General features: G+C 41.9%; 1 protein-coding gene across 5 annotated transcripts in view; it reads right to left on the reverse strand.

The window, feature by feature from the left end:
* trank1 (tetratricopeptide repeat and ankyrin repeat containing 1) overlaps positions 1–25,405 on the reverse strand; it is a 133,391-nt gene that overhangs the window by 80,736 nt on the left and 27,250 nt on the right. For all 5 annotated transcript variants that reach the window (XM_033020218.1, XM_033020214.1, XM_033020216.1 and 2 more), the window contains 4 exons: positions 21,025–21,139; positions 18,082–18,235; positions 15,469–15,569; positions 14,652–14,738 (listed from right to left, as the gene is read on the reverse strand). In XM_033020218.1, coding sequence (XP_032876109.1) covers positions 14,652–14,738; positions 15,469–15,569; positions 18,082–18,235; positions 21,025–21,139 — 457 coding nt within the window. The remainder of the gene's footprint in view (positions 1–14,651; positions 14,739–15,468; positions 15,570–18,081; positions 18,236–21,024; positions 21,140–25,405) is intronic.

Raw genomic sequence — 25,405 nt, forward strand, 5'->3', positions numbered from 1 at the left:
GAGGCACCCCACTAGTCACCTAGTATATATTTTAAAAAAACTTGCCCCCACACAACTACCTTAAACTTTGCTTCTCCCACCTTAAGTATAGGAGTATAAGAGCAGGGAGGTTCTACTGCAGTTGTACAGGGTCTTGGTGAGACCACACCTGGAGTATTGTGTACAGTTTTGGTCCCCTAATCTGAGGAAAGGCATTCTTGCCATAGAGGGAGTACAGAGAAGGTTCACCAGACTGATTCCTGGGATGTCAGGACTTTCATATGAAGAAAGACTGGATAGACTCGGCTTGTACTCGCTAGAATTTAGGAGATTGAGGGGGGATCTTATAGAAACTTACATAATTCTTAAGCGGTTGGACAAGCTAGATGCAGGAAGATTGTTCCCGATGTTGGGGAAGTCCAGGACAAGGGGGTCACAGTTTGAGGATAGAGGGGAAATCCTTTAGGAAAAACATTTTTCACACAGAGTGGTGAATCTCTGGAACTCTCTGCCACAGAGGGTAGTTGAGGCCAGTTCATTGGCTATATTTAAGAGGGAGTTAGATGTGGCCCTTGTGGCTAAAGGGGTCAGGGGGTATGGGGAGAAGGTGTAGTAGATATTATTTTCTGTAGTAAATGTATCTTATATAATCTGTATTTAAAAGTAGTTTTGTTAGTGTGGCCGTTCTCAGGTAACAGGCCACTTGGTCAGTCACAGACCACATGTTTTTTCATGAGGACACATTCCTCAACTTTTCTGTAACACAAAGGGCTCAGCGTTTACGACTGACAACTGTTTACATTAGTCTTAGATAGCAAGGCTCTCAGGATCTGTGAGCTAGTCTGAGAGATGGGTAAAAGACAGATAAGATGGGTAGAAGTTCGTTGGATGGGGGGGTATGTGACCTTTGTATGTTGGATTGCTTATGTTTATAAAAACTGAGGTGGCTAAGGTTTTACGAAAGAGTAGTGCGGCTGGAAATGTACCAATCCTTTGAATAATGTTGTCAGTGTGAATGCAAGGTCGTAAAGAGGCCCAATGGAATGTCTATCCCTAGAGACAACATGAAAAGGGGGGAGGGAGTTTAAGATAGCCAAGAGACAATTATATTTGTCACCTGGGACAGTTTTAAGATCCTGGCTATGCTGGCAAGATAGGAGATGGGAGTTTGCAAAGACAGAGTAAATTCCTATTTTAAAGTGTGTAACGTAAGATAATGTTAGTTTAAATATGATTTATAAAGAAGATCATCTGGGATATATATATTGTCTTTTAATTAGAGAAATATATATGGTATTTTCATTTTACATTAGATCTTAGTGTTTGGATCTATAGTTTAAGAAGTTACATTATTTCCCAAGATGTATAGGTTTAGTGGGAACAATGTTTTGTATATATAAATTGTGTGATCACTGTATCTTTGGTATTTTGAGAAGTGGGTTCTGGGAAGTGTCTATTTTTTGTGAATTTCACTTTGTTGGAATGAAATCGGAACAAAGGAGTAAAACGCACATGGCAAGGGGAGGGGCCACAAGGAGTCATGTGATGCCTACATCCGTTGCAAATGTGCTGGGAAGTGGGAGCGAGTGATTGGCTGGTAATAAGGGAATGTTAGCAAATGTTTGGATATGGAAATGTAACAGGGGTGGGGCGTGATGATTTGAAAATGGTATAAAAAGCGATGATCCTTTGTCCAGGGGAGACCGTGGGAGAGAGCTCCGCGTGATTTGATGCGTGGGGAACGAGCACTTATTTGCAAAAAAAGTTTGAACTTCTTGAAGAATTCTCCACGTGATCTGAATTAATTTGAGCATTGGAAACCACAACAAAGGCAGGTACAGGATACTGAGTTGGATGATCAGCCATGATCATATCGAATGGCGGTGCAGGCTCGAAGGGCCGAATGGCCTACTCCTGCACCTATTTTCTATGTTTAAAGCTATGCCCACCTGGACTTTCAAATTTCCACCCTGAGAGGAAGATTCTGACTGTCTACACTATCAATGCCTCTCATATCATAATAGGAATAAGGGGTAGGCCATTTAGGACTGAGGTGAGGGAAAAACATCTTCAGCCACAGAGTTGTGAATCTGTGGAATTCTCTGCCACAAACGGCAGTGGAGGTCAATTCACTGGATGTTTTCAAGAGAGTTAGATTTAGCTCTTAGGGCTAAAGGAATCAAGGGATAAGGGGAAAAAGCAGGAACGGGGTACTGATTTTAAATGATCAGCCATGATCATATTGAATGGTGCTGCTGGCTCTAAGGGCCGAATGGCCTAGCCCTGCACCTATTTCTCTATGTTTCTACAATTTTATACACTGGTATCAGGTCTCCCCTCAACCTCCGGTTTTCCAGGGAAAACCATCCAAGTCAGCCAACCTCTTCTTATAGCTAATACAGGTGCACAACCTTTTATCCGGAGTTCCGGAAACCGAAAAACTCCGAAAACCGGCCATTTTTTCCAGGATGTCGTCTGCACACCAAAGCTCGCGTTTGGCGCCAAACTTGACCCGAAACGACTCACGGTCAACCCAGGTCTGTACTACTGTAGCGGCTGCCTCCTCCCCAGAGACCGGGGAGACACTTAAACATCTGTAAATCATTGCTTAAATGTTAGTCCGTTAGTTTGGAGGGCTTTTATGTGAAGGGGGCGGGGGGGTGAAGGGGGAAACTTTAATTCTTAGTCCCCTACCTGGTCGGAGAGGCGGGGAGCGGTCAATGTCTTACCGGGTCGCCGTGCAGTAAGCTCCGGAGCGCTGTGGCCGGCAACTCCCAGCTGGGGCTGCGGGCGTCCGGCCGCGCCGGTTGTAGCTCCGACCCCGGCAACTCTACCCCTGGCTGCGCGGCGCTCCAAATCCAGCGCGGCCCGCGGCCGGACGCCCGTAGCCCCAGCTCCGCGATGTTGTGTGTCGGCGGCCACAGCGCTCCGGAGCTTACAGCACGGCGACCCGGTACGGCATTGCCTGCTCCCCGCTGGTATCCCAGCGCTGCGACGCCGCCGACTCCCAACATCGCGGAGCTGGGGCGGCGGGCGTCCTGGCCGCGGGCGGCGCTGGATTTGGAGCGCCGCGCAGCCAGGGGTAGAGTTGCCGGGGTCGGAGCTCCAACTGGCGCCGCCCGCGGCCGGACGCCCGCAGCCCCAGCTCCGCGATGTTGGGAGTCGGCGGCCATAGCGCTCCGGAGCTTACTGCACGGCGACCCGGTAAGGCATTGCCCGCTCCCCGCCCAGGTAGGGGACTAAGAATTAAAGTTTCCCCCTTCACCCCCCCCCCCCCCCCATAAAATCCCTCCAAAATAACTGACTAACATTTAAGCAATGATTTACAATGATTCCCCGGTCTCCGGGGAGGAGGCAGCAGGTCCAGATTTTTCAAGCCGCCCGCGCTACCTACCTAATCTACGCTAAAAATCTTCCATTCGGATATCCGAAAAATTCCGAAATCCGACAAGTGTCTGGTCCCAAGGCTTTCGGATAAAAGGTTGTGCACCTGTACCTTCAAAACCACGCAGCATTCTGGTAAAGCCGCTAGAATAGTGCACACAATATTTCAAATACAGCCTAACCAAAGTCCTATAAAGCTGCATGCTGACTTCTCGACTCGTATACTCATTGCCGCAACCAATGAAGGCAAGCATTCCGCATGCCCTCTTTACCACTATCTACTCTTATTGTTACTTTCAAGGAGTTACAGACTTGGACCCCTGGATCCTCCTGTACATCAATGCGATAATGGGTCTTATTTCCCCCGTACATTCGACCTCCCAATGTGTAACACCTCACACTTGTGCAGATTAAATTCTATATCCCGCTGCATACTTCAACAGCATTCCTTAAGGTTTGCAACTTCCAGTGTCGTCTGCAAACATGCGGATCAACCCATCCATATTCATATCCAAGTCAAGTACATATGTCGCAAACGACAGATGTCTCAGCAGAGATCCCTGTGGAACTCCACTGGTCACAGCCCTTGAACCCAAATATCGTCCTTCTACCACAACCCTCTGTTTACTATCAGTAAGCCGGTTCTGAATATGAAGGACCAAGTCACCGTGAACCCCATGTACCGTAATCATTTGGATCAGTCTACCATGGGACACTTCACTAAAATCCACGTAGACAATATCAATTGCCCTACCCTCATCGATCACGTTCATCACCTCCTCAAAAACTCAAACATTCGTAAAAATACAAAGCTATACCAAGTGACTCAAATGAACCCATTCTTTTCCTAATTAGTCCAGTCAATCTAGCAAATTTGAAGGGGGTTACACACCACTAATAGCAAAATAATTTATTCTATTGTAATACATTCCAGTATGGTCCTCTAAACACCATACTAAAAGTCCTAAAGAATCCTAGCCTGGGAAAGTGGTGTAATTTGCATAATATGCAAATTAGCTTCCGCCATTAGAGAAAATTCAATTTTTCACCCTAACTTGGCATCTATGTACCCGATTGAAAGAAATAAAGTTTCTTTATATTGGATATTGGGGATGCCATCTTGTGCCGGGGTAAATCTCGCTATGCAAGAGCTCACTGGTATGACCGACAACACCAGTGAACAGCACAAAGACACATCCAAGCCCAGACAAGAACTGGACACAGAGGACACCTCCAAGGAGCCTTCAAAGAATGGGATCCATTCAGTAGTGAGCCATCCCTGCATAACACTGTGAGTGGTGTTGCTGCACATGAAAAAGTGAATGTCAACAAGGTAAGATCTGTAGGCTAGGGAATACGAGTCAATGGTTGGGAAAAATGTGAACGAGTACTCTTTCGAAAGGAAAAATAAGGCAGTCACACTTGGATCCAAGACAACCATTGTCATTGGCGGAGATCCAGTTCAGGTCGATCCACAGGTGCTTTTCCAGTGGCTGAGTGTTATCGCCACCCGGGAAGATCAGGAAGATCCAGCAGCCTTGTTTGACAATGTTGGGCTGCCAAGAAAGCCAAACAAAGCGGCACTAGGTGATGCCCTTTGGGAGATGGTGAAACACGATCAGACAGACCCTACTGGTGATGATCTACATTACCATTGACTGCACATGGCTGTGTAAAGGTCTAAGTTGTGGACATTCATCTCGGGTGGAGATGGATGACAGTGGTGCTGCTGAGTGATGTTGCCTGAAATTTCACGATGAACACTAGCCAAGTTATAGTTGTGAAAACAAATGTAAAATATGGCTATTCTCATCTTGATTGGGTGACACCACCTTAAATTTTCCAGGTATTAATTCTTGCTGCTATATCCAATTTTACATGCTTGCTTTCATACGACTTTATGTTTAGGTTTTTTTTGTATCAGACACACAGATGCAAAGATATCAGACAATTTTTATTTCCTCTGATTGAAAAAGCTAAACCATGCAAGTTAAACTCATAATATTAACCTGTGAATATGTTCATCATTTTCACAGATCATGAAAATATGGTTTTGGATACTTCTTGTTTCAATCGGGTACTTAAATGCAAAGTTAACATAGAAACATAGAAAATAGGTGCAGGAGTAGGCCATTCGGCCCTTTGAGCCTGCACCGCCATTCAATATGATCATGGCTGATCATCCCCAATCAGTACCCCGTACCTGCCTTCTCCCCATACCCCCTGATCCCTTTAGCCACAAGGGCCACATCTTAACTCCCTCTTAAATATAGCCAATTAACTGGCCTCAACTACCTTCTGTGGCAGAGAATTCCAGAGATTCACCACTCTCTGTGTGAAAAATGTTTTTCTCATCTCGGTCCTAAAAGATTTCCCCCTTATCCTTAAACTGTGACCCCTTGTTCTGGACTTCCCCAACATCGGCAACAATCTTCCTGCATCTAGCCTGTCCAACCCCTTAAGAATTTTGTAAGTTTCTATAAGATCCCCCCTCAATCTTCTAAATTCTAGCGAGTACAAGCCGATTCTATCCAGTCTTTCTTCATATGAAAGTCCTGACATCCCAGGAATCAGTCTGGTGAACCTTCTCTGTACTCCCTCTATGGCAAGAATGTCTTTCCTCAGATTAGGAGACCAAAACAGTCCGCAATACTCCAGGTGTGGTCTCACCAAGACCCTGTGCAACTGCAGTAGAACCTCGCTGCTCCTATACTCAAATCCTAATTTATAGCGGAAATACAAATTTTCTGATGGCAGAAGCTAATTTGCATATTATGCAAATTACACCACTTTCCCATGTTAGGATTTTTTTGGACTTTTAGTATGGTGTTTAGGGGACAATACTGTAACTCGCTGCAGTAAAATAAATTGTGTTGCAATTAGTGATGGGTGAAGGTACTGCTTTGACTGGACAAAATAGGATTAAATCCTATCCAGAAGAATCATCTGTAATAGTTTTCCTAGAATTAACGTGAGGCTCACCGGCCTACAACTCCCTGGATTATCTCTACTTCACTTCTTGAACAAAAGAACAACATTTGCTAATCTCCAGTCCTACGGAGCTTTATCTGTTGCTGGAGAAGATGCAAAGATCTTTATCAAAGCTCCTGCAATCTCCTCTCTTGATAATCTGGTATAGATGCCATCAGGCCTGGAGTTTACTGCTCTTCACGAGACCAAACACCTCCTCAATCTCAAACTGCCCTTGCACTATTCTCCACATTGACCTCACTGTCCTCCATATCTTTCTCCAGATGCAAACTACTCGTTCAGTTTTCTGCCTACCATCACCCGACTTCAAGCACAAATTCCCTCTTTTATCCACGAGTGGTGTTACCTTCTCACTGGTTATCCTCTTGTTTTTAATGTATGTACGAAAATGCTTGAGTTTTTTTTCCTATATGCTTCATATTCATCAAAGGTCCAGCCTGATTTCATCTCAAACCTTGGCTACACGTCCTCTTTGTTTTTAACCAAATTTACGACCTCTTTGCTCATCCATTGTTCACTTACTTTGTCATCCTTTTCCTTCTTCCTTGCTGGACACGCCGGTCCTGAACCTGACCAACTGGCCTTTCAACAACTGCCCCATGGCAGATGTAGACTAACCCCTGTAACAACTGCTGCCAATTCACTCTTACAGTACCTATCATGTGCCTACAATAGTTGAAACTTCACTTACTCCAACTTAGTACCTTCCCACAAGGTCCAGTCCCTATTCAAAACAATCTTGAAACTTATGTTGTGATCCCTAAAATGTTCTTCCATTGAAACACTCACTTGGCCAGACTTGTTTCCCAGTACAACATTCAGCCTGTTCCAGTCTTGGGTTAGTCTATCCACATACTGTTTCAGAAAATGCTCTTGGATACACCCAGCAAATCTTGCCAAGTCAAATCCTTTGCCAGTGAGCAAGTGGAAAAGTTAAAGACACCTACAAAGACTGTTTCTTTGGCATCTTCCAGTAATCTGTCCACATATCTGTTCCTCTATCTCCCTTTGATAATTGGTGATCTATAGTACAATCCCATTAGACTATGTGCAGCTTTCTTGTGAGCTGTTCCATATTGCCTTGGTATGTACTCTCCGAGTGCTGCCGTGACATTCGCCCTGATTAGCAGAGGAGTTTTCCCTCCCTCTCTATACAGTGCCCACCATAATATTTGGGACCAAGACCCATCATTTATTTATTTGCCTCTGTACACCACAATTTGAGATTTGTAATAGAAAAAAAATCACGTGGTTAAAGTGCACATTGTCAGATTTTATTAAAGGCCATTTTTATACATTTTGGTTTAACCATGTAGAAATTACAGCTAATTACAGCCCCCCCCCCCCCCCCCCCCCCCCCCATTTCAGGGCACCATAATGTTTGGGACACATGGCTTCACAGGTGTTTGTAATTGCTCAGGTGTGTTTAAATGCCTCCTTAATGCAGGTATAAGAGAACTCTCAGCACCCAGTCTTTCCTCCACTTCCCATCACTTTTGGAAACTTTTATTGCTGTTTATCAACATGAGGACCAAAGTAGTGCCAATGAAAGTTAAAGAAGCCATTATGAGACTAGGAAACAAGAGTAAAGCTGTTAGAGACATTAGCCAAACCTTAGGCTTACCAAAATCAACTGTTTGGAACATTATTAAGAAGAAAGAGAGCACTGGATAGCTTACTAATCGCAAAGGGACTAGCAGGCCAAGGAAGACCTCCACAGCTGATCACAGAAGAGTTATCTCTAATAATAAAGAAAAATCCCCAAACACCTGTCCGACAGATTAGAAACACTCTTCAGGAGTTAAGTGTGGATTTGTCAATGACCACTGTCCGCAGAAGACTTCATGAACAGAAATACAGAGGCTACACTGCAAGATGCAAACCACTGGTTAGCTGCAAAAATAGGATGGCCGGGTTACAGTTTGCCAAGGTACACAAAAGTGCTGGAGAAACTCAGCGGGTGCAGCAGCATCTATGGAGCGAAGGAAATAGGCAACGTTTCGGGCCGAAACCCTTCTTCAGACTCAGTTTGCCAAGAAGTACTTAAAAGAGCAACCACAGTTCTGTAAAAAGGTCTCATGGACAGATGAAACAAAGATTAACTTATATCAGAGTGATGGCAAGAGCAAAGTATGGAGGAGAGAAGGAACTGCCCAAGATCCAACGCATACCACCTCATCTGTGAAACACGGTTGTGGGGGTGTTGTGGCCTGGGCATGTATGGCTGCTGGAGGTACTGGCTCACTTATCTGATTTGATGATACAACTGCTGATGGTAGTAGCATAATGAATTCTGAAGTGCATAGACACATCCTATCTGCTCAAGTTCAAACAAATGCTTCAAAACTCATTGGCCAGCGGTTCATTCTACAGCAAGACAATGATCCCAAACATACTGCTAAAGCAACAAAGGAGTTTTTCAAGGCTAAAAAAAAAGGTAAATCTTGAGTGGCCAAGTCAATCTCCCGATCTGAACCCAATTGAGCATGCCTTTTATATGGCATTGGTGAGACCAAATCTGGAGTATGGTGTACAATTTTGGTCGCCCAATTATAGGAAGGATGTCAACAAAATAGAGAGAGTACAGAGGAGATTTACTAGAATGTTGCCTGGGTTTCAACAACTAAGTTACAGAGATAGGTTGAATAAGTTAGGTCTTTATTCTCTGGAGCGCAGAAGGTTAAGGGGGGACTTGATAGAGGTCTTTAAAATGATGAGAGGGATAGACAGAGTTGATGTGATCAAGCTTTTCCCTTTGAGAATAGGGAAGATTCAAACAAGAGGACATGACTTCAGAATTAAGGGACAGAAGTTTAGGGGTAACATGAGGGGGAACTTCTTTACTCAGAGAGTGGTAGCGGTGTGGAATGAGCTTCCAGTGGAAGTGGTGGCGGCAGGTTCGTTGGTATCATTTAAAAATAAATTGGATAGGCATATGGATGAGAAGGGAATGGAGGGTTATGGTATGAGTGCAGGCAGGTGGGACTAAGGGAAAAAAGTTGTTCGGCACGGACTTGTAGGGCCGAGATGGCCTGTTTCCGTGCTGTAATTGTTATATGGTTATATGGTTAAGGGGACTAGCCCCCAAAACAAGCATAAGCTAAAGATGGCTGCAATACAGCCCTAGCAGAGCATCACCAGAAAAGACAGCCAGCAACTGGTGATGTCCATGAATCACAGACTTCAAGCAGTCATTGCATGCAAAGGATATGCAACAAAATACTAAACATGACTACTTTCATTCACATGACATTGCTGTGTCCCAAACATTATGGTGCCCTGAAATGGGGGGAGGGGACAGGACACTATGAATAAACACTGCTGCAATTTCTACATGGTGAAACCAAAACATAGAAAAATCGCCTTCATTAAAATCTGACAATGTGCACTTTAACCATGTGATTTTTTTTCTATTACAAATCTCAAATTGTGAAATACAGAAGCAAATATGATGGGTCTTTGTCCCAAACATTATGGAGGGCACTGCATTTCACAATGTGGGCCAGGAAGCAAGCGGGCAAGATCATCTCTGACCCCTCTCACCCTGGCCACAAACTCTTTGAATCACTTCCCTCTGGAAGGCGACTCCGGATTGTCAAAGCTGCCACAGCCAGACATAAAAACATGAAAACTGTTTTTATCCACGAGTAGTTGCTCTACTCAACAGCCAAAAATCTGTAGCCTCCCTTTGATCTGGTATTTTGTTGGTTGACATGCTTGATCAATGGTGTTTTATCATTAATGTTTTATTATTATTAATGTTTAGCGTTTTCTGAGTCATTCGTAACTGTCACTTTATGTCATGTTTTCCTTGTGGGCGGAACACCAAGGCAAATTCCTTGTATGTGAATACTTGGCCAATAAATTTACTTACTTACTTTAAGAGCCCTATCTAGCTCTCTCATGAAAGTATCCAGAGAACCCGCCTCCACTGCCCTCTGAGGCAGAGAATTCCACAGACTCACCACTCTCTGTGAGAAAAAGTGTTTCCTCATCTCCGTTCTAAATGGCTTACCCCTAATTCTTAAACTGTGGCCCCTGGTTCTGGACTCCCCCAACATCGGGAACATGTTTCCTGCCTCTAGCGTGTCCAAACCCTTAATAATCTTATATGTTTTAACATTGAAACACTGGATTGTTAAGCTATCTACCAGTCGAGTCCCTCGTGCAACCATGTTTACCAGGATGGCCACAACATCATACTCATATGTGTTATATGCTCATTAGCTTCACCGTATTCCTTAACCCATCATTGCCTGTCCTTCCTTTGAGACTTAGTGGTCCTGAGCTCTACCTTCCCATCAGATAGTCTGCTTAGTAACCTACCATTCTGTTTCCCATCCCCGTCTCTCTAAAATTCTGAATCCCTGCCCACTGCTTCATCACCTGAGCAACACATTCATCACTTCTATCTTCCTGTTCCTACCCTCACGAGCACGTGGCACCAGAACCTTCAAAGTCCTGCTTTTTAATCTTTTGTTTAATTCCCTACTCCGCAGGGCGGCAAGGTGGCGCAGCGGTAGATTTGCTGCCTTACAGCGCCAAGGACCCGGGTTCGATCCCAACTATGGGTGCTTGTCTGTACGGAGTTTGTACATTTTCCCCGTGACCTGCGTGGGTTTTCTCTGGGATCTCCGGTTTCCTCCCAAACTCCAAAGAGGTACAGGTTTGTGGGATAATTGGCTTAGTATAATTGTAAATTGGCCCTGGTGTGTGTAGGATTGTGTAAGTGTGCGGTGATCGCTGGTTGGCACAGGCTCGGTGGGCCGAAGTATCAGTTTCTGCGCTGTACCTCTAATGTAAATATCATCTATTTTCCTGATGAGGATGACCTTTGGCATGCTGGCCTTCATTGTAACGGAATCGTGTACAGAAGTTGGGACATTATATTTCAGTGGTACAAGACATTGGTGAGGCTGCACTCCGATTACTGTGTTCAGGTTTGGCCACCATACTATCAGAAAGGTGTCATTAAGGTGGAAAGATTGCATTTATGAGGATGTTGCCAGAACTCAAAGATCTGAGCTGCAGAGAGAGATTGGGCAGGTTTAAACTCTACCTTGAAGTTGATCAGTGATCTTACAGAGGTATATAAAACGATGAGGGCATAGATACAGTCCTTTTCCCAGGGCAGTGGAATCAAGAACTGGAGAACATAGGTTGAAGGCGAGAGGGTAAAAGATTTAATAGGAACATGAAGGGGAACTTTTGCCATACAGCAGATGGTGGATAAATGGAAAAAACTATGGATTAAGTTGTTGAGCCAACTACAATAACAACATTTAAAAGACATTTGGACAGATCCATGGATAGAAAAAGGTTTGGAAGGATATCGGCTAAATGCAGGCAAATGGTATAAGCATGGATGGGGCATCTTGGCTGGCATGGACATGTTGGGCTGAAGGGCCTGCTTTGGTGCTGTTTGACGCCGTCTGCCATCATATCAAATCTTTTGTTGATGTGCCCAATTAGTTTAGATTAGCTAAATAATTGAAATCAAGTAAATAACTTGACTAATCTCTCCTAATCAGCTTCTTCCCTGCGGCTGTTACATTACTTAACTCTGTACCTCGGTGATTGCCAGTCACCTCCCCCCCTCCCGGACACTCCTTCCACCAGAAAAAATGGCACTACTACGACTGTATATACGTAAATATATTTATTGCTCATATTCTATGTCGCTCTTCTAGGGACATAGTTGTCTCTGTACTGTACACTGCACAATGACAATAAAGTTTGAATCTGAATCTAATTGAGTTATTTGATTTCAATTATTTAGCTAATCTACCGTATCAGTTTATTCTACATTTGCACCAATCAGGAGCAAAAAATGTGATTGATATGTGATTGACATGAAGCATTGCATGTACTGAAGTCCAACATTGCATGTACTGAAGTCCAACATTGCATGTACTGAAGTCCAATCCTGACATGAAGCATTGCATGTACTGAAGTCCAACATCACCTTCACTCACCAATTCCTGACTCTAGCACTCGTACCACCGGGTGGCGCTGTGCAATGGCTGCCTCACCAACAGTCTCTATCATTCCTTTCTCGCTGTTGTTTTTTAGTCTCTGGTTAAATGTTGTTTAAGTGTATCTTTAGTTTTGTATTATGGGGGGGGGGGGAGGGGGATTTTCCCCATCGTATCTCCGTCTGCACTGCGGCCTAACATTGTGGAGCTGGTGGACTCTTGCTGGGGATCGACCTTGGGAGCTCCAACCGCGGGAGCCTGCAGATTTAACATCCCGGAGCTGGCGGTCCCTTTGCCAGGGATTGATCTCGGAAGCTCCAACCGCGCGCGGGAGCCTGCGGATTTAACATCGTAGAACCCGCGGTCCCTTGGTTAGGGACCGGCTTCGGGAGCTCCAAGCCGCAGGAGCTTCGGCCGTCCCGATCACGGGAGCTTCAATTGGCCCGATGTGGGGAGCTTCAATCACCCTGACTGTGAATGGTTCGACTCCCCTGACCGCGGGAGAAAAAGGAAAGAAGATAAAACTTTAGTGCCTTCCATCACAGTGGGGAATGTGGAGGAGCCGCTGCGATGGACGTTTATGTTAGATTTTTGCGCGCTTTGCTGCTTTTTTGGTATGACTGTATGGCAAATCAGACTCTTCGTATGATTTACATATTTGTTTTGTTTTCGTACCTGGCAAACTTTAATTACGGGTTAATAACGGGTAAAAAGCTTATACCTAAATTCTGGAAAAAACGCTCCTATACCAACAATAAATATGTGGATTTCAAATATGTTTGAAACATTACACCTGGAAGATATGAGACTCCTTCTTGCAGGCAAATCAGACCACTTCCAAAAGACGTGGTCTGCATTTATCGACTTACTACAAGTATAAGGTGCAACAGTACTTTAAAAAGAAATGGTTTCAGGATCTGGTAAGGGGGGGAGATGAAAAATACGAAGTTGGTATATCCCTTTCTGCTCGGTCTTCATAAGAGAGCTTTTGTTTCTTTTTCTCTCTTTTCTTTTTTTACGGCCTATTTCTTAACTTTTTTCCCTAACTTTGCTTAAAAGGTCCCTCTTTTTGATCACTTTTTCACAATATCACGATTTTTTCTTACTTTCTTTACTTTTCTTTTTAAAGCTTAAAAAATGGTGGTGCAATAAATGTAATAACTTGTACTTGGCTTGTATTAATGTGATGTACTGTACTTCTAATAAATAAAATTATTAAAACATTTTTTTTTTTTAAACCTGGCAAACAAAATCAATTACAAGTGCTCCGCATCTGTAATATCAGTTTACATAACCCATCATACAGACACTAATTACCCACATCATCTGAATAATTGTTAGCTGCTACTGACAGATCTATATGTTAAATACCCAATTTAAAAAAGTAAACTACTTGTATAGATTTGTTACTTTGCAATAAATGCACATTTTAAGAATGATATTATCCATTGAAATGATGAGGCATTTTAATATTTTAATTAAAGATGGTGCCAAATGCCTACATTTGTACTTGATTTTTCCCTGCCACTGTATGATAGAATCACATCATTTCAACATCTGGAGGGCAGCATCTTTGTGCCAGTTCATCAAAGGTAGGTTATTATTCTTTAGTTTCAGTTGCTGTTCAGCTGAAGAAACACCTCAGTCAGATTAACATTAACTTCCTTCAGGTACAGTTCATATAATTAGTTTGCGGAAAATGCTTATGAGGGGAAAATGCATACATGGAAATGAATGAAGAAGCACAGAGTCCAAGTGATTTGAAACATGGGAATGAGTGAGGGAAATGGCAATGCACAATTACATGCCATTTTGCTGCGTTTGATAAACAAAGTGCATTACACCATTTTTCGCATTACGTTTTCATCAACCCTTCAAAAATCCCCCGCACATACTATTGTTATTTCTCCAAATATTTACTCAGCTCAAACTTTATCTTCATTGCCCATTAATTTACACACTATTCCAAAATCCAATATCAAATGGATGGATTTAAGAGAAAGTCCACTGGATGGATTTAAGAGAGAGTTAGATAGAGCTAGTGGAGTCAAGGGATATGGGGAGAAGGCAGGCACGGGTTATTAATAAGGAACGATCAGCCATGATCACAATGAATGGCGGTGCTGGCTCGAAGGGCCGAATGGCCTCCTCCTGCACCTATTTTCTATGTTTCTAAATAACCTATTTGCTGAAATCACTGCATCACCTTATTCAATTCATTTCAGATTCCACTTTACAAATATTTGCCCTTTTTCCATCAGACAAGGTAGACGGGTTAATTAAAAATGCATTCCAAGCAATAATTATGTGTTGAGAACATACCTCAAATAGGTTCTTAAGTGGGATTCCAGAGGCACGGTAGTTGTTTCCAGGGATACACCGATATTCGCAAAGTAAAAAATATAGAGACTGCAAAGAAATGAGTATTGAAAATGAAGTAATCGTATTTTTAATGCCATGTAAATAGTATAAATTAATTATTGTATTGCTTAATATCATATAAATAATATTTCTAAGCTTAACTCAACAAGTGTTTGTTTTCCACTTTTGATCTTTAGTGAAAAGGTTTGGTGTTCGTTTAGAGATTTGCCTATATTCCCCTGGATCAAACAATATCTGTAGTATTAGTAATCTTTGTAGAAGCCAACTGGGATCAAAGCTGGGATCTATCAAACATTACATTACATTGGGGTGTAGTTTGGGGTGTGCTGAGATGAGGGAGAGTTATTTTGTGGAGAGCTGTTCAGCTACAGTTTCATTTTGATTTAGCAAGTTTTTCCCAACCTTTCAATAACCACATGAAACATACTCTGGTGATATTCCCCTTTGATATAAAACAGCTAAAAGCTGGAAAAATATAATGTGCAATTGCTGCATCTTTGTGTGTTATTATTGTTCTCCACATATTAGGGATTTAAAACACTGAACCTGTCACCACTTACCAGGATCCTCTGAGAACTCTATGACATAAAGGCAAGCTGGATAGTCACTGCAGAATGCCTGGATACATCTGATCACCACAAGGCCTCTTTCAGACTTAACATTTCATGATTCAATGTTAAATGGTTCACAAGTGTTCTCTGGCAAATATGTGGAACAGCTAAGTTACAATTTTAGATGTCATTGAGTCACCGCTTACCTCCCACAAGTATTTTTTTGCCGCTTTATCGATGACCGTTTGCCAAATTAGCAAATTGTATTTTTTCCATTTAAATATCGCATCGCTGTTGGCATCAGCCCCTATGAAAGAAAGCAGGGTGACGAGGAAGAAAAGGGATCCATAAATTTCATATCTTAAGCAAATCATTAATGCATGATGATGGTCATGAATAAATCGATTTATTTATTTATTTTATTATTTATTTCGAACAGAATAAAAGAATAAAAAGCAAGTGTGAAACAGCATACAAAAAACAAAACAAAAATATTTATAAAGTGTCATAAACAATATCAATAAATAAATGAAATCGTATGTGTCCGAAAAGGAGCAGGAAGAAGCCAAAGCTTATTAATTAATTCCCACCCCTTATTCAACTGCTTGTAATTATCTTATACAAATTTAGCAGCTATATGTACACCATATGTACACCAGCCACTATATGTACACCAAATTATTTACATTTAAACACTAATCAAATATTTACAAAGCCATACAAAAAAGAAAAAAAGAAAAAACCCTCATATACTATACAGTATCTTAGTCATATATACAACCCATCACTCTATAAATACCCTTCCCAATACAATCAGTATAACAAATATCCCACTCAATCACCTATCCTCATCCCAATATCCTTTTAAACAAGTGTTTTTGTACTTAAGCCAATAAATGGCATTATTGTTTATTTGGTACTTGCTGCTAGATCATTTAGTTACTAGCAGAAAGAAGAAATACAATGTTATTAAAGTCACAAGAAACAGGCAGAATAATAGTTATGTAGAGAGGAAACAGGTCCTTCAGCCCAAATTGTCCATGCCAAACAAGGTCCTACTTGAGCTAGGTCCCATTTGCCTGCATTCAGCCCATATCTCTCCAAAACAATAACAATTCAATGCAATTACAATTAAAAAATATAATTAGAATACAAATAATAGTGACAGAGTAGAATGGTAGAAGATGGGGCCCAGTTTTAGACAGGGAACTTCAAGCAGGATCACAAGGCGCACACAGTTCGCGACCGAGAGCAAATAAAAGGATGAGCGGACAAATGCAAGATGAACCAAAACCTACTGTTTTATTCCATTGCAAATCTGTAACACATGCAGCACGTTAGGACTTTGGTTTAGCTGCATGTAGAGTATTGGGTGCAGTTCTGGTCACCCCATTACAGGGAAGATGCAGAGGCTTTGGCAAGGGGTGCTGAGGATGTTTACCAGAATGCTTACGCTATTCCCTTTATCCTGTATCCCAACATTGTGGACAGCTTGATTAGAATCATGTATGGTCTTTCCACTAACTGGATAACACGCAACAAGAAGATTTTCACTGGACCTCGATACACGTGGATCATGTAGAGGTAGATGAGATCAGTTTAGCTTGGCATCATGTTTGGCACAAACATTGTGGGCCGATGGGCCTGTTCCTGTGCTGTACTGTTCTATACTATATTTTCATCCTTGAGCTCTGGCCCACATTGTACTGCACTATCGAGATTATTAATGGCCTCAACTTTCACATGGATATTTGCTGGTCATCTTAGGGATAAAAAAACTTCTTTACATTCAGTAATTATTTAAAAAGAATTATGATCTCTTGTTTTAGTCCCACCCTTTTTTGTGCCAATCTTTTCATCTTGAAAACATCTCTTAACCTCCTCGGATGCAGAGATAACATTTAACTTTTCCAGACTCTTTGTATGACTCTCATCCCCATTATTTCTTTAAGGCATTACATTATCACTCCTGACCACCTGATCAGTGCCAATAATCATCAATATCTACACTCCCACAGCCAGAAATTCTAATATGCATCCTTCACTTTTATATCCCACTCATATTACATAGAAACATAGAAAATAGGTGCAAGAGTAGGCCATTCGGCCCTTCAAGCCTGCACCGCCATTCGATATGATCATGGCTGATCATCCAACTCAGTATCCTGTACCTGCCTTCTCTCCATACCCCCTGATCCCTTTAGCCACATCTAACTCCCCCTTAAATATAGCCAATGAACTGGCCTCAACTACCTTCTGTGGCAGAGAATTCCACAGATTCACCACTCTCTGTGTAAAAAATGATTTTCTCATCTCAGTCCTAAAAGACTTCACTCTTATCCTTAAACTGTGACCCCTAGTTCTGGACTTCCCCAACATCGGGAATAATCTTCCTGCATCTAGCCTGTCCAACCCCTTAAGAATTTTGTAAGTTTCTCTAAGATCCCCCCTCAATCTTCTAAATTCTAGCGAGTACAAGCCGAGTCTATCCAGTCTTTCTTCGTATGAAAGTCCTGACATCCCAGGAATCAGTCTGGTGAACCTTCTCTGTACTCCCTCTATGGCAAGAATGTCTTTCCTCAGATTAGGAGACCAAAACTGTACGCAATACTCCAGGTGTGGTCTCACCTGTACAACTGCAGTAGAACCTCCCTGCTCCTATACTCAAATCATTTTGCTATGGATACTTCAAAGTTCAAATACTTCAAAGTTATTTCTAAATTTTTAATTATTAATTCAAGGTTTGTCATTTTGCAAAGTGTTTATATTTTATTTTGTCACTGGAGGCTATGGAAAGCAATGAACAATTGTTTACATACCGTTAGCTGTTAGGATTCCCACAATGAAATCTGCAATCTGATATTGAGACTTCTCTCGATCTCCATCCAATATATTTAACCCTTCATAGAAGAACTGAGAAGCCAGCGTGTTATCGTGCCTCTTCAATGAAGCACTTCCAGCCCAATAGTAGCCCTGTCAGAAAAGAAAGTTTATTGAATTACAACAAATTCACAATAATATAGGAGAAATCTAGATTATTTGGAAATATCGGTTCCATCTGAATAATTGTGCAAGTGAATTCAATGTGGTAGTGCTTTTATCTGATATTCGTCCATTTAGAAAATTCTATACATAAAATGCCCAAGAAAAAAATTATTTTGGCACAAGAATTGTTAAATTAATCATTTTAATTCTGAATTCTAACCCTTATGTTCAAGATTATTCTTTACTATAGACGATAGAAACATAGAAACTAGGTGCAGGAGTAGGCCATTCGGCCCTTTGAGCCTGCACCGCCATTCAATATGATCATGGCTGATCATCCAACTCAGTATCCCATCCCTGCCTTCTCTCCATACCCCCTGATCCCTTTAGCCCCAAGGGCCACATCTAACTCCCTCTTAAATATAGCCAATGAACTGGCCTCAACTACCTTCTGTGGCAGAGAGTTCCAGAGACTCACCACTCTCTGCGTGAAAATTATTATGTGCGATTAATTGATGTGCGATTAATAACTTTGTTGCGGCTACTTAATAAACTTAAATCATTTAATTGGTTATAAAATGCACTCAAGTCAAGTTTCATTCGTTACATGCACATAAATCAGTGGGTCATTATTGTGATACTTTCCAGGCTGATGCTCATTCAGATAGAGAATTGATATTATTGTTCAAAAGTTTTAATGACTACTAAATATGGGCTGTTAACAGAAAAGTATGCACTTATGCAGTTTGATTAAAATTTGATGCATGTAGTTTGCTTGGCTTTGGTTATCTGGCAATAGTAAACATGGATTGTGTAAAGAAAATTATTCAGGTAAGTTGTGTCAGTGCATACTAAGCATGCTTATATCAATATGTTTTCGGAAAAGTTATTCTTCAGCTAATACACGTTAATGTTCCTTGCTCTTTCTGCGTCACAACTCTTCATTTAGAATTACTACTGTCAGAGGTAAAATTACTACCGCTTCATGTTAGTTATTTCATGCAAATGGTTGGCACAGCTGCTGTCTCATAGCGTCAGAAACCTGGGTTCGATCCTGACCTCAAGTGCTGTCTTTGTGGAGTTTGCACGTTCTCCACGACCACGGGGGTTTCTACCGGGTGATCCCGTTTCCTCCCACATCCCAAAGATTTGCGGCCTCCGTAAGTTGCCTCTAGTGTCATAACTAATGTGATCAATGGTTGACGTGAACTTGGTGGGCTGGTTCCCATGCTATGTCTCAAAATTAAAATATTCTCTCCATGATAAAAATATTACAAACAAAATCTACTATGGTTGTATGCCTCAACAAAATATCACTTTTATCATGGTCCCATAGCAGAAGCATCCACGTCGCGGGGCTGGAAAACTGGAAGTATCCCGAGCTAATTCTGCTACCACCATCATCTATTGCAACAAGTGATGGCTCCCATTGAGTGTAGCCGGAAGCTTGCGTCCTTTTCAGAACGGACGATGACAGCGATGTCAACATTTGAAACATGGAAGATGGGCACGAAAGAAGACTTTTATCATAAGTAAATTATTTCAGCAAAAACAGTTAAATAAATACCATTAAACTTTGAATAGAATTGCATTTAGCAAAGCATTAAACAAATACAACTGAAATTAAACTGACGAGGATTTTTGTTGGTTCTCCAGCCAAAGGCAGGGTCCCGGAAGATGGGAGAGTGGCTAATGTTGTTCCTTTGTTTAAGAAAGTAAGAAGAGAGAATCCAGGGAGCTATAGGCCGGTGAGCCTCTAGTGCAGGGAAACTATTTTCCTCTCCCACATCTCGTTCACTTCCACCCTTCTCCCTCCGTCCAGTTTTACACGTTACTCCTCTTCATTCTTCCATATCAGATTCCACATCTGCATCTTTTTGTCTCCATTTCACCTCTATTTCTATCTCCACACATCCGCAAACCACACCTCGTCATCTGAATCCACCTATCACTTGCCAGTTTTTACCCCACGCCTTCTGCTCAACTCTCTTTACCAGCTTTCTCTCCTCTACTTCATCGATCTGAGGAAGGGCCAGAGCTGAAATGCCGTCTGTCCATTTTCCTCCATAGATGCTGTCCAACTTGCTGAGTTCCCCCAGAGAGTATAGAAGTTGGGATGTAATGTTAAAATTGTACAAGGCATTGGTGAGGCCAATTCTGGAGTATGGTGTACAATTTTGGTCGCCTAATTATAGGAAGGATGTCAACAAAATAGAGCGAGTACAGAGGAGATTTACTAGAATGTTGCCTGGGTTTCAGCAACTAAGTTACAGAGAAAGGTTGAACAAGTTAGGTTAAGGGGGGACTTGATAGAGGTCTTTAACATGATGAGAGGGATAGACAGCGTTGACGTGGATAAGCTTTTCCCATTGAGATTAGGGAAGATTCAAACAAGAGGACATGACTTGAGAATTAAGGGACAGATGTTTAGGGGTAACATGAGGGGGAACTTCTTTACTCAGAGAGTGGTGGCTGTGTGGAATGAGCTTCCAGTGAAGGTGGTGGAGGGAGGTTCGATTTTATCATTTAAAAATAAATTGGATAGGTATATGGACGGGAAAGGAATGGAGGGTTATGGTCTGAGTGCAGGTAGATGGGACTAGGGAAGAATAAGTGTTCGGCACGGACTAGAAGGGCCGAGATGGCCTGTTTCCGTGCTGTAATTGTTATATGGTTATAAGTTTGTAATTTACCTTGGTATATTTAAATTCATGATCAATGCCAGGTGCTAAAGCATGCTAAAGCTAAACAATGCAGGCCTGCAAAAACACACTTACCTTGATATAAGTATTGTCCATAGCAGTAGCATAGTGTGCAGACACAAAAGCATCGTCCCACATTTCTAGGTTATAAAAGGCATTTGATCTGTTGCAGAAGAGTACAGCTAACTCCCTATAAAAAGGAAATGTTTGTTAAATTCTTGCCTTTGTTAACATTATAAATGAATTGGCAAATATATAATAATGAACTCAGTCCCTCCAAGTATAGATCAATACTTATCCTGCAAATTACATTTTATTTCTTTCCCTTTCTTTCAACCATTTATCACTCGATCCTAAATAATGACATTGCCTTTGCAGAGAATTGTGGATGCCGCCCAAACCATCACACAAAACCAACCTTCCTACGATTGACTCAATTGAACGGTCAGTTGGGGGGTGCTGCTAGTCGGCTGCCCTGCCAGCAGCGTGTTCGTTATTTCGACTTTTTTTGTTTTTTTTAGGTATGTCCAAATGTTTGTTTTAGTGTCTCTCGGTATGTCTCATGTGGGGGTGGGGGGGGGGGGGGGGGGGGGGGGGGGGGGGGGGGGAAGGGGGAAACCGTTTTGTCAGTTGCTTCCTCGACGGAGAGGCAACTTTTTCCATGTCGCTTCTCCGCCTCCCCTCTCGCGGCCTAACAGCTTGGATTGGAGCGGCCTTTCCCGTAGTCGGGCCCATAGCTCCAGCAGCAGGCACAGCATGGACTTTTCCATCGCAGAGCTCACAGCACATCAAAGACAAAGTTAGGCAATTTTTTTAAATAGTGCTGTTTCTCTCCCATCCTTTCATACAGCAAGTTACACACGGCTCTTAGAAGGCAAATATCTATCTATCTGTCTGTCTGTCTGTCTGTCTGTCTGTCTGTCTGTCTGTCTGTCTGTCTATCTATCTATCCATCCATCTATCTATCCATCCTATTACTAAAACTTTCATCTTGACCACTTGTAATTGCGTTGTAATTAAATTTGCGCAAAAGTGATCCCCCATAGCGCTACGATTTTTCTGCCACCTTACTCACCATTCTCCTCTGCTGCAAGTCAAATAGGTTTTGTTCCGATCGATGAAAATATTAGAAAAGTTATTGGTCTGTTATTCGCCAGGAAGGCGACGCCCCTTCCGGCACCCGCTATCAATCACCGGCCGCGAGAATAAAGCTGAAGGAGCGGGATGAGCAAAGTGCGAGCGGGGTCTGTGTTCTGCGAGTGGGGGCTGTGTTCTGTATTCTTTATTTCTTGTAGCACTATAGGATACTGGTTTGAGGATTTTTTGAGGCAGGCATGGCTTGCCCATTGGAGCTGGCCGGGTGTCATAGCAGCCTTAAAGCTGGTGATGTCACCTTGAAGAGGGGCTAAAGTCTATTTATTTATTTATTTATTTGATTCTTTATTTCGAGCAGAATAAAAGAATAAAAAGCAAAATAAACAGCATACAAAAAACAAAACAAGAATATTTATAAAGTGTCATAAATAAAATCTATAAATAAATGAAATCGTATGTGTCGGAAAAGGAGCAGGAAGAAGCCAAAGCTTATTAATTCCCACCCCTTATTCAACTGCTTATAATTATCTTATACAAATTTAGCAGCTATATGTACACCATCCGCTATATGTACACCAAATTATTTACATTTATACACTAATCAAATATTTACAAAGCCATACAAAAAAGAGAGAAAAAAAATAAAAAAGGAAAGAGAAAACCCTCATATACTATACAGTGTCTTAGTCATATATACAACCCATCACCCTATAATCACCCTTCCCAATACAATCAGTATAACAAATATCCCACTCACAATCACCTCTCATCCCAATACCCTTTTAAACAAGTGTTTTTGTAAATCTTTTTAAACTGAATTATGTTTGTGCTAAGTTTTATCTCCTGTTCCAGACCATTCCACAAATTCACCCCACAGATTGCTATGCACATACTTTTAAGAGTTGTTCTGACATTGAGTTTTTTTTTAAATTATGTTCCCCTCTCAAATTATACCCACCCTGTCTTTCCATAAACAGTTTTTGTATATTTCTTGGAAGCAAATTATTTCTTGCTTTGTACATGATTTGCGCATGACATGTCTTAAATTTAACCAGATTTAATGTCACTGTATAATAGTCCGCTTACTGTATTGTTTTCCGTAATATTTGTGAATATGTTGTCTATTAATGTCGTTCAATGAGAAGTAATTCTGCTAGGTCTGGTTATTCTCGGATATAAACCCATACTGGACTTTAGGAGGGCACATCATCCGAGGACGTACACACCATTGAGGATAAATGGGGATACTGTGGATAGGGCGAGCCGTTTTAAATATCTGGAAGTCCACATCTCTGAGGATATGACATGGACATCACACGCCGCAGCACTCGTGAGTAAGGCAAGGCAGCGCCTTTACCACCTCAGGCAATTGAGGAAATTCAGAGTGTCTCCGAGGATCCTCCAGTGCTTCTACTCAGCGGCTGTGGAAAACATCTTGTCTGGAAATATTACCATCTGGTTTGGGAATTGCTCTGCCCAGGACAACAAGGCTCTGCAGAGTAGTGCGTTCAGCCGAACACATTATGGGAACTACACTCGCCCCCCTGCAGGAACTATACATCAGGAGGTGCAAATCCAGAGCCAATAAAATCATGGGAGACCCCTTCCACCCCTGCAACGGACTGTTCCAGCTGCTACGGTCAGGCAAATGCCTCCGTTGCCATGCTGTGAGAACGGAGAGGTTGAGAAGGAGTTTCTTCCCAGAGGCCATTCGGACTGTAAACTCCTATCTCACCAGGGACTAACTTTACTGGACCACTCTACTGCTTTTTTTTTTTAATTGCTGTTTTTTTCCCTTTTTCCTTCCGCCCACAATATTTAATATGTAAAAGAATGTGTGATTCTGTTACATTCTGTTTGTAGTTTGTTTGGTTGTTTGTTTGTTTGTCTTTTTGCACAAAGTCCGCGAGCATTGCCACTTTTCATTTCACTGCACATCTCGTATGTGTATGTGACGAATAAACTTGACTTGACTTGTATTGATGAATTCTTCTGTCATTTTATGCTTTTTTGGATTCAACAGGTCAATATTGTAATCCCCACAGATGAACATAATCTTTTGTAATGATTTTGTAAACATGTTTTCCATCCAATCTTTAAATATTTCAATACTGGATCCGGGAGCTCTGTATATACAGCTCACAATAACATTTTTGGTCTTTTCCATACAAATTTCTACTGTAATACATTCCAACAAGTCGTCAACAGCAGTTGTCATGTTCTCCACCACCATATATTTCAGTCTTTTATCCACACAGATCGCCACACCTCCTCCACTTTGTTCCCTTCTGTTTATATAATTCAGTTCATAGCCATTCATGTCAAAGCCCACACCTTTCTCAGGGCTGATCCAGGTCTCTGATATTGCTATAAGGTTCAATGGGTTCTTGAACTGTCTTAAATATTCTTTTATGGTGCGGAAGTTGGCATATAGACTTCTGCTATTAAAGTGGATAATTGATATATTATGTTCTAATTGGAAAGTTATATTGAATTGCTCATCTGTGTAATAACTGCAGCTGTTGTTGATATTGTTAAGTAAATTATTTTCTGGATCAATAACATTTTCTATGTCATGTGTGTTATGCTCTGTATATGCAAAGGTTTCTAATCCTGATAGAGATATATTTTTTGTCAGGATTTTTTGTGGTTTTTATTTTATATATTCTTTATTTGCTACTAAGTGTATTCCATTACCTTGTTGTGGTTTGTCATCTTGGTGTTTATCCAGTTCATCCAGGTCCCTAATGACTAATACTTTGGCTTGTTCTGGTGTTCCGTTCAGCTTGATGAATATTTTGCAGTTTGCAGTCCATGTAGCTTGAATTTTCCTCTGCTTTCTCAGGAGTCGGGCCTTTCTGGCGATGTCAGCATTTTTCTTTGTCAGGTGTTCATTCAAATACACATCCGAGCCCTTTAGCCATCTTCCCTGTTTCAGCAGTTCAGTTTTGTGCTTCCTGTTAGCAAACCGAATTATTATGGCTGGTTTATCCATCTTACTTCTCCGTGTGAGCGGGTGACAAGCCTCGATGTTGTCCCTGTCCAACTCAATCCCTTTTGAGTGGAGGAACGCCGTCACCTGTTGCTTCACAGATGCAGCGTCCTGCTCGCTTGTCTCCCCTTCGTTCTGCGTTGTCACCGCCCGTGCATATGAGCGGGGTGTCATCTCCAGACCAGTGACAATAGAAACATAGAAAATAGGTGCAGGAGTAGGCCATTCGGCCCGTCGAACCTGCACCGCCATTCAATATGATCATGGCTGATCATCCAACTCAGTATCCTGTACCTGCCTTCTCTCCATGCTCCATACTCCCACAAGGGCCACATCTAACTCCCTCTTAAATATAGCCAATGAACTGGC

This window comes from Amblyraja radiata, chromosome 4 (assembly GCF_010909765.2).
Source record: "Amblyraja radiata isolate CabotCenter1 chromosome 4, sAmbRad1.1.pri, whole genome shotgun sequence".
NCBI lineage: Eukaryota > Metazoa > Chordata > Chondrichthyes > Rajiformes > Rajidae > Amblyraja > Amblyraja radiata.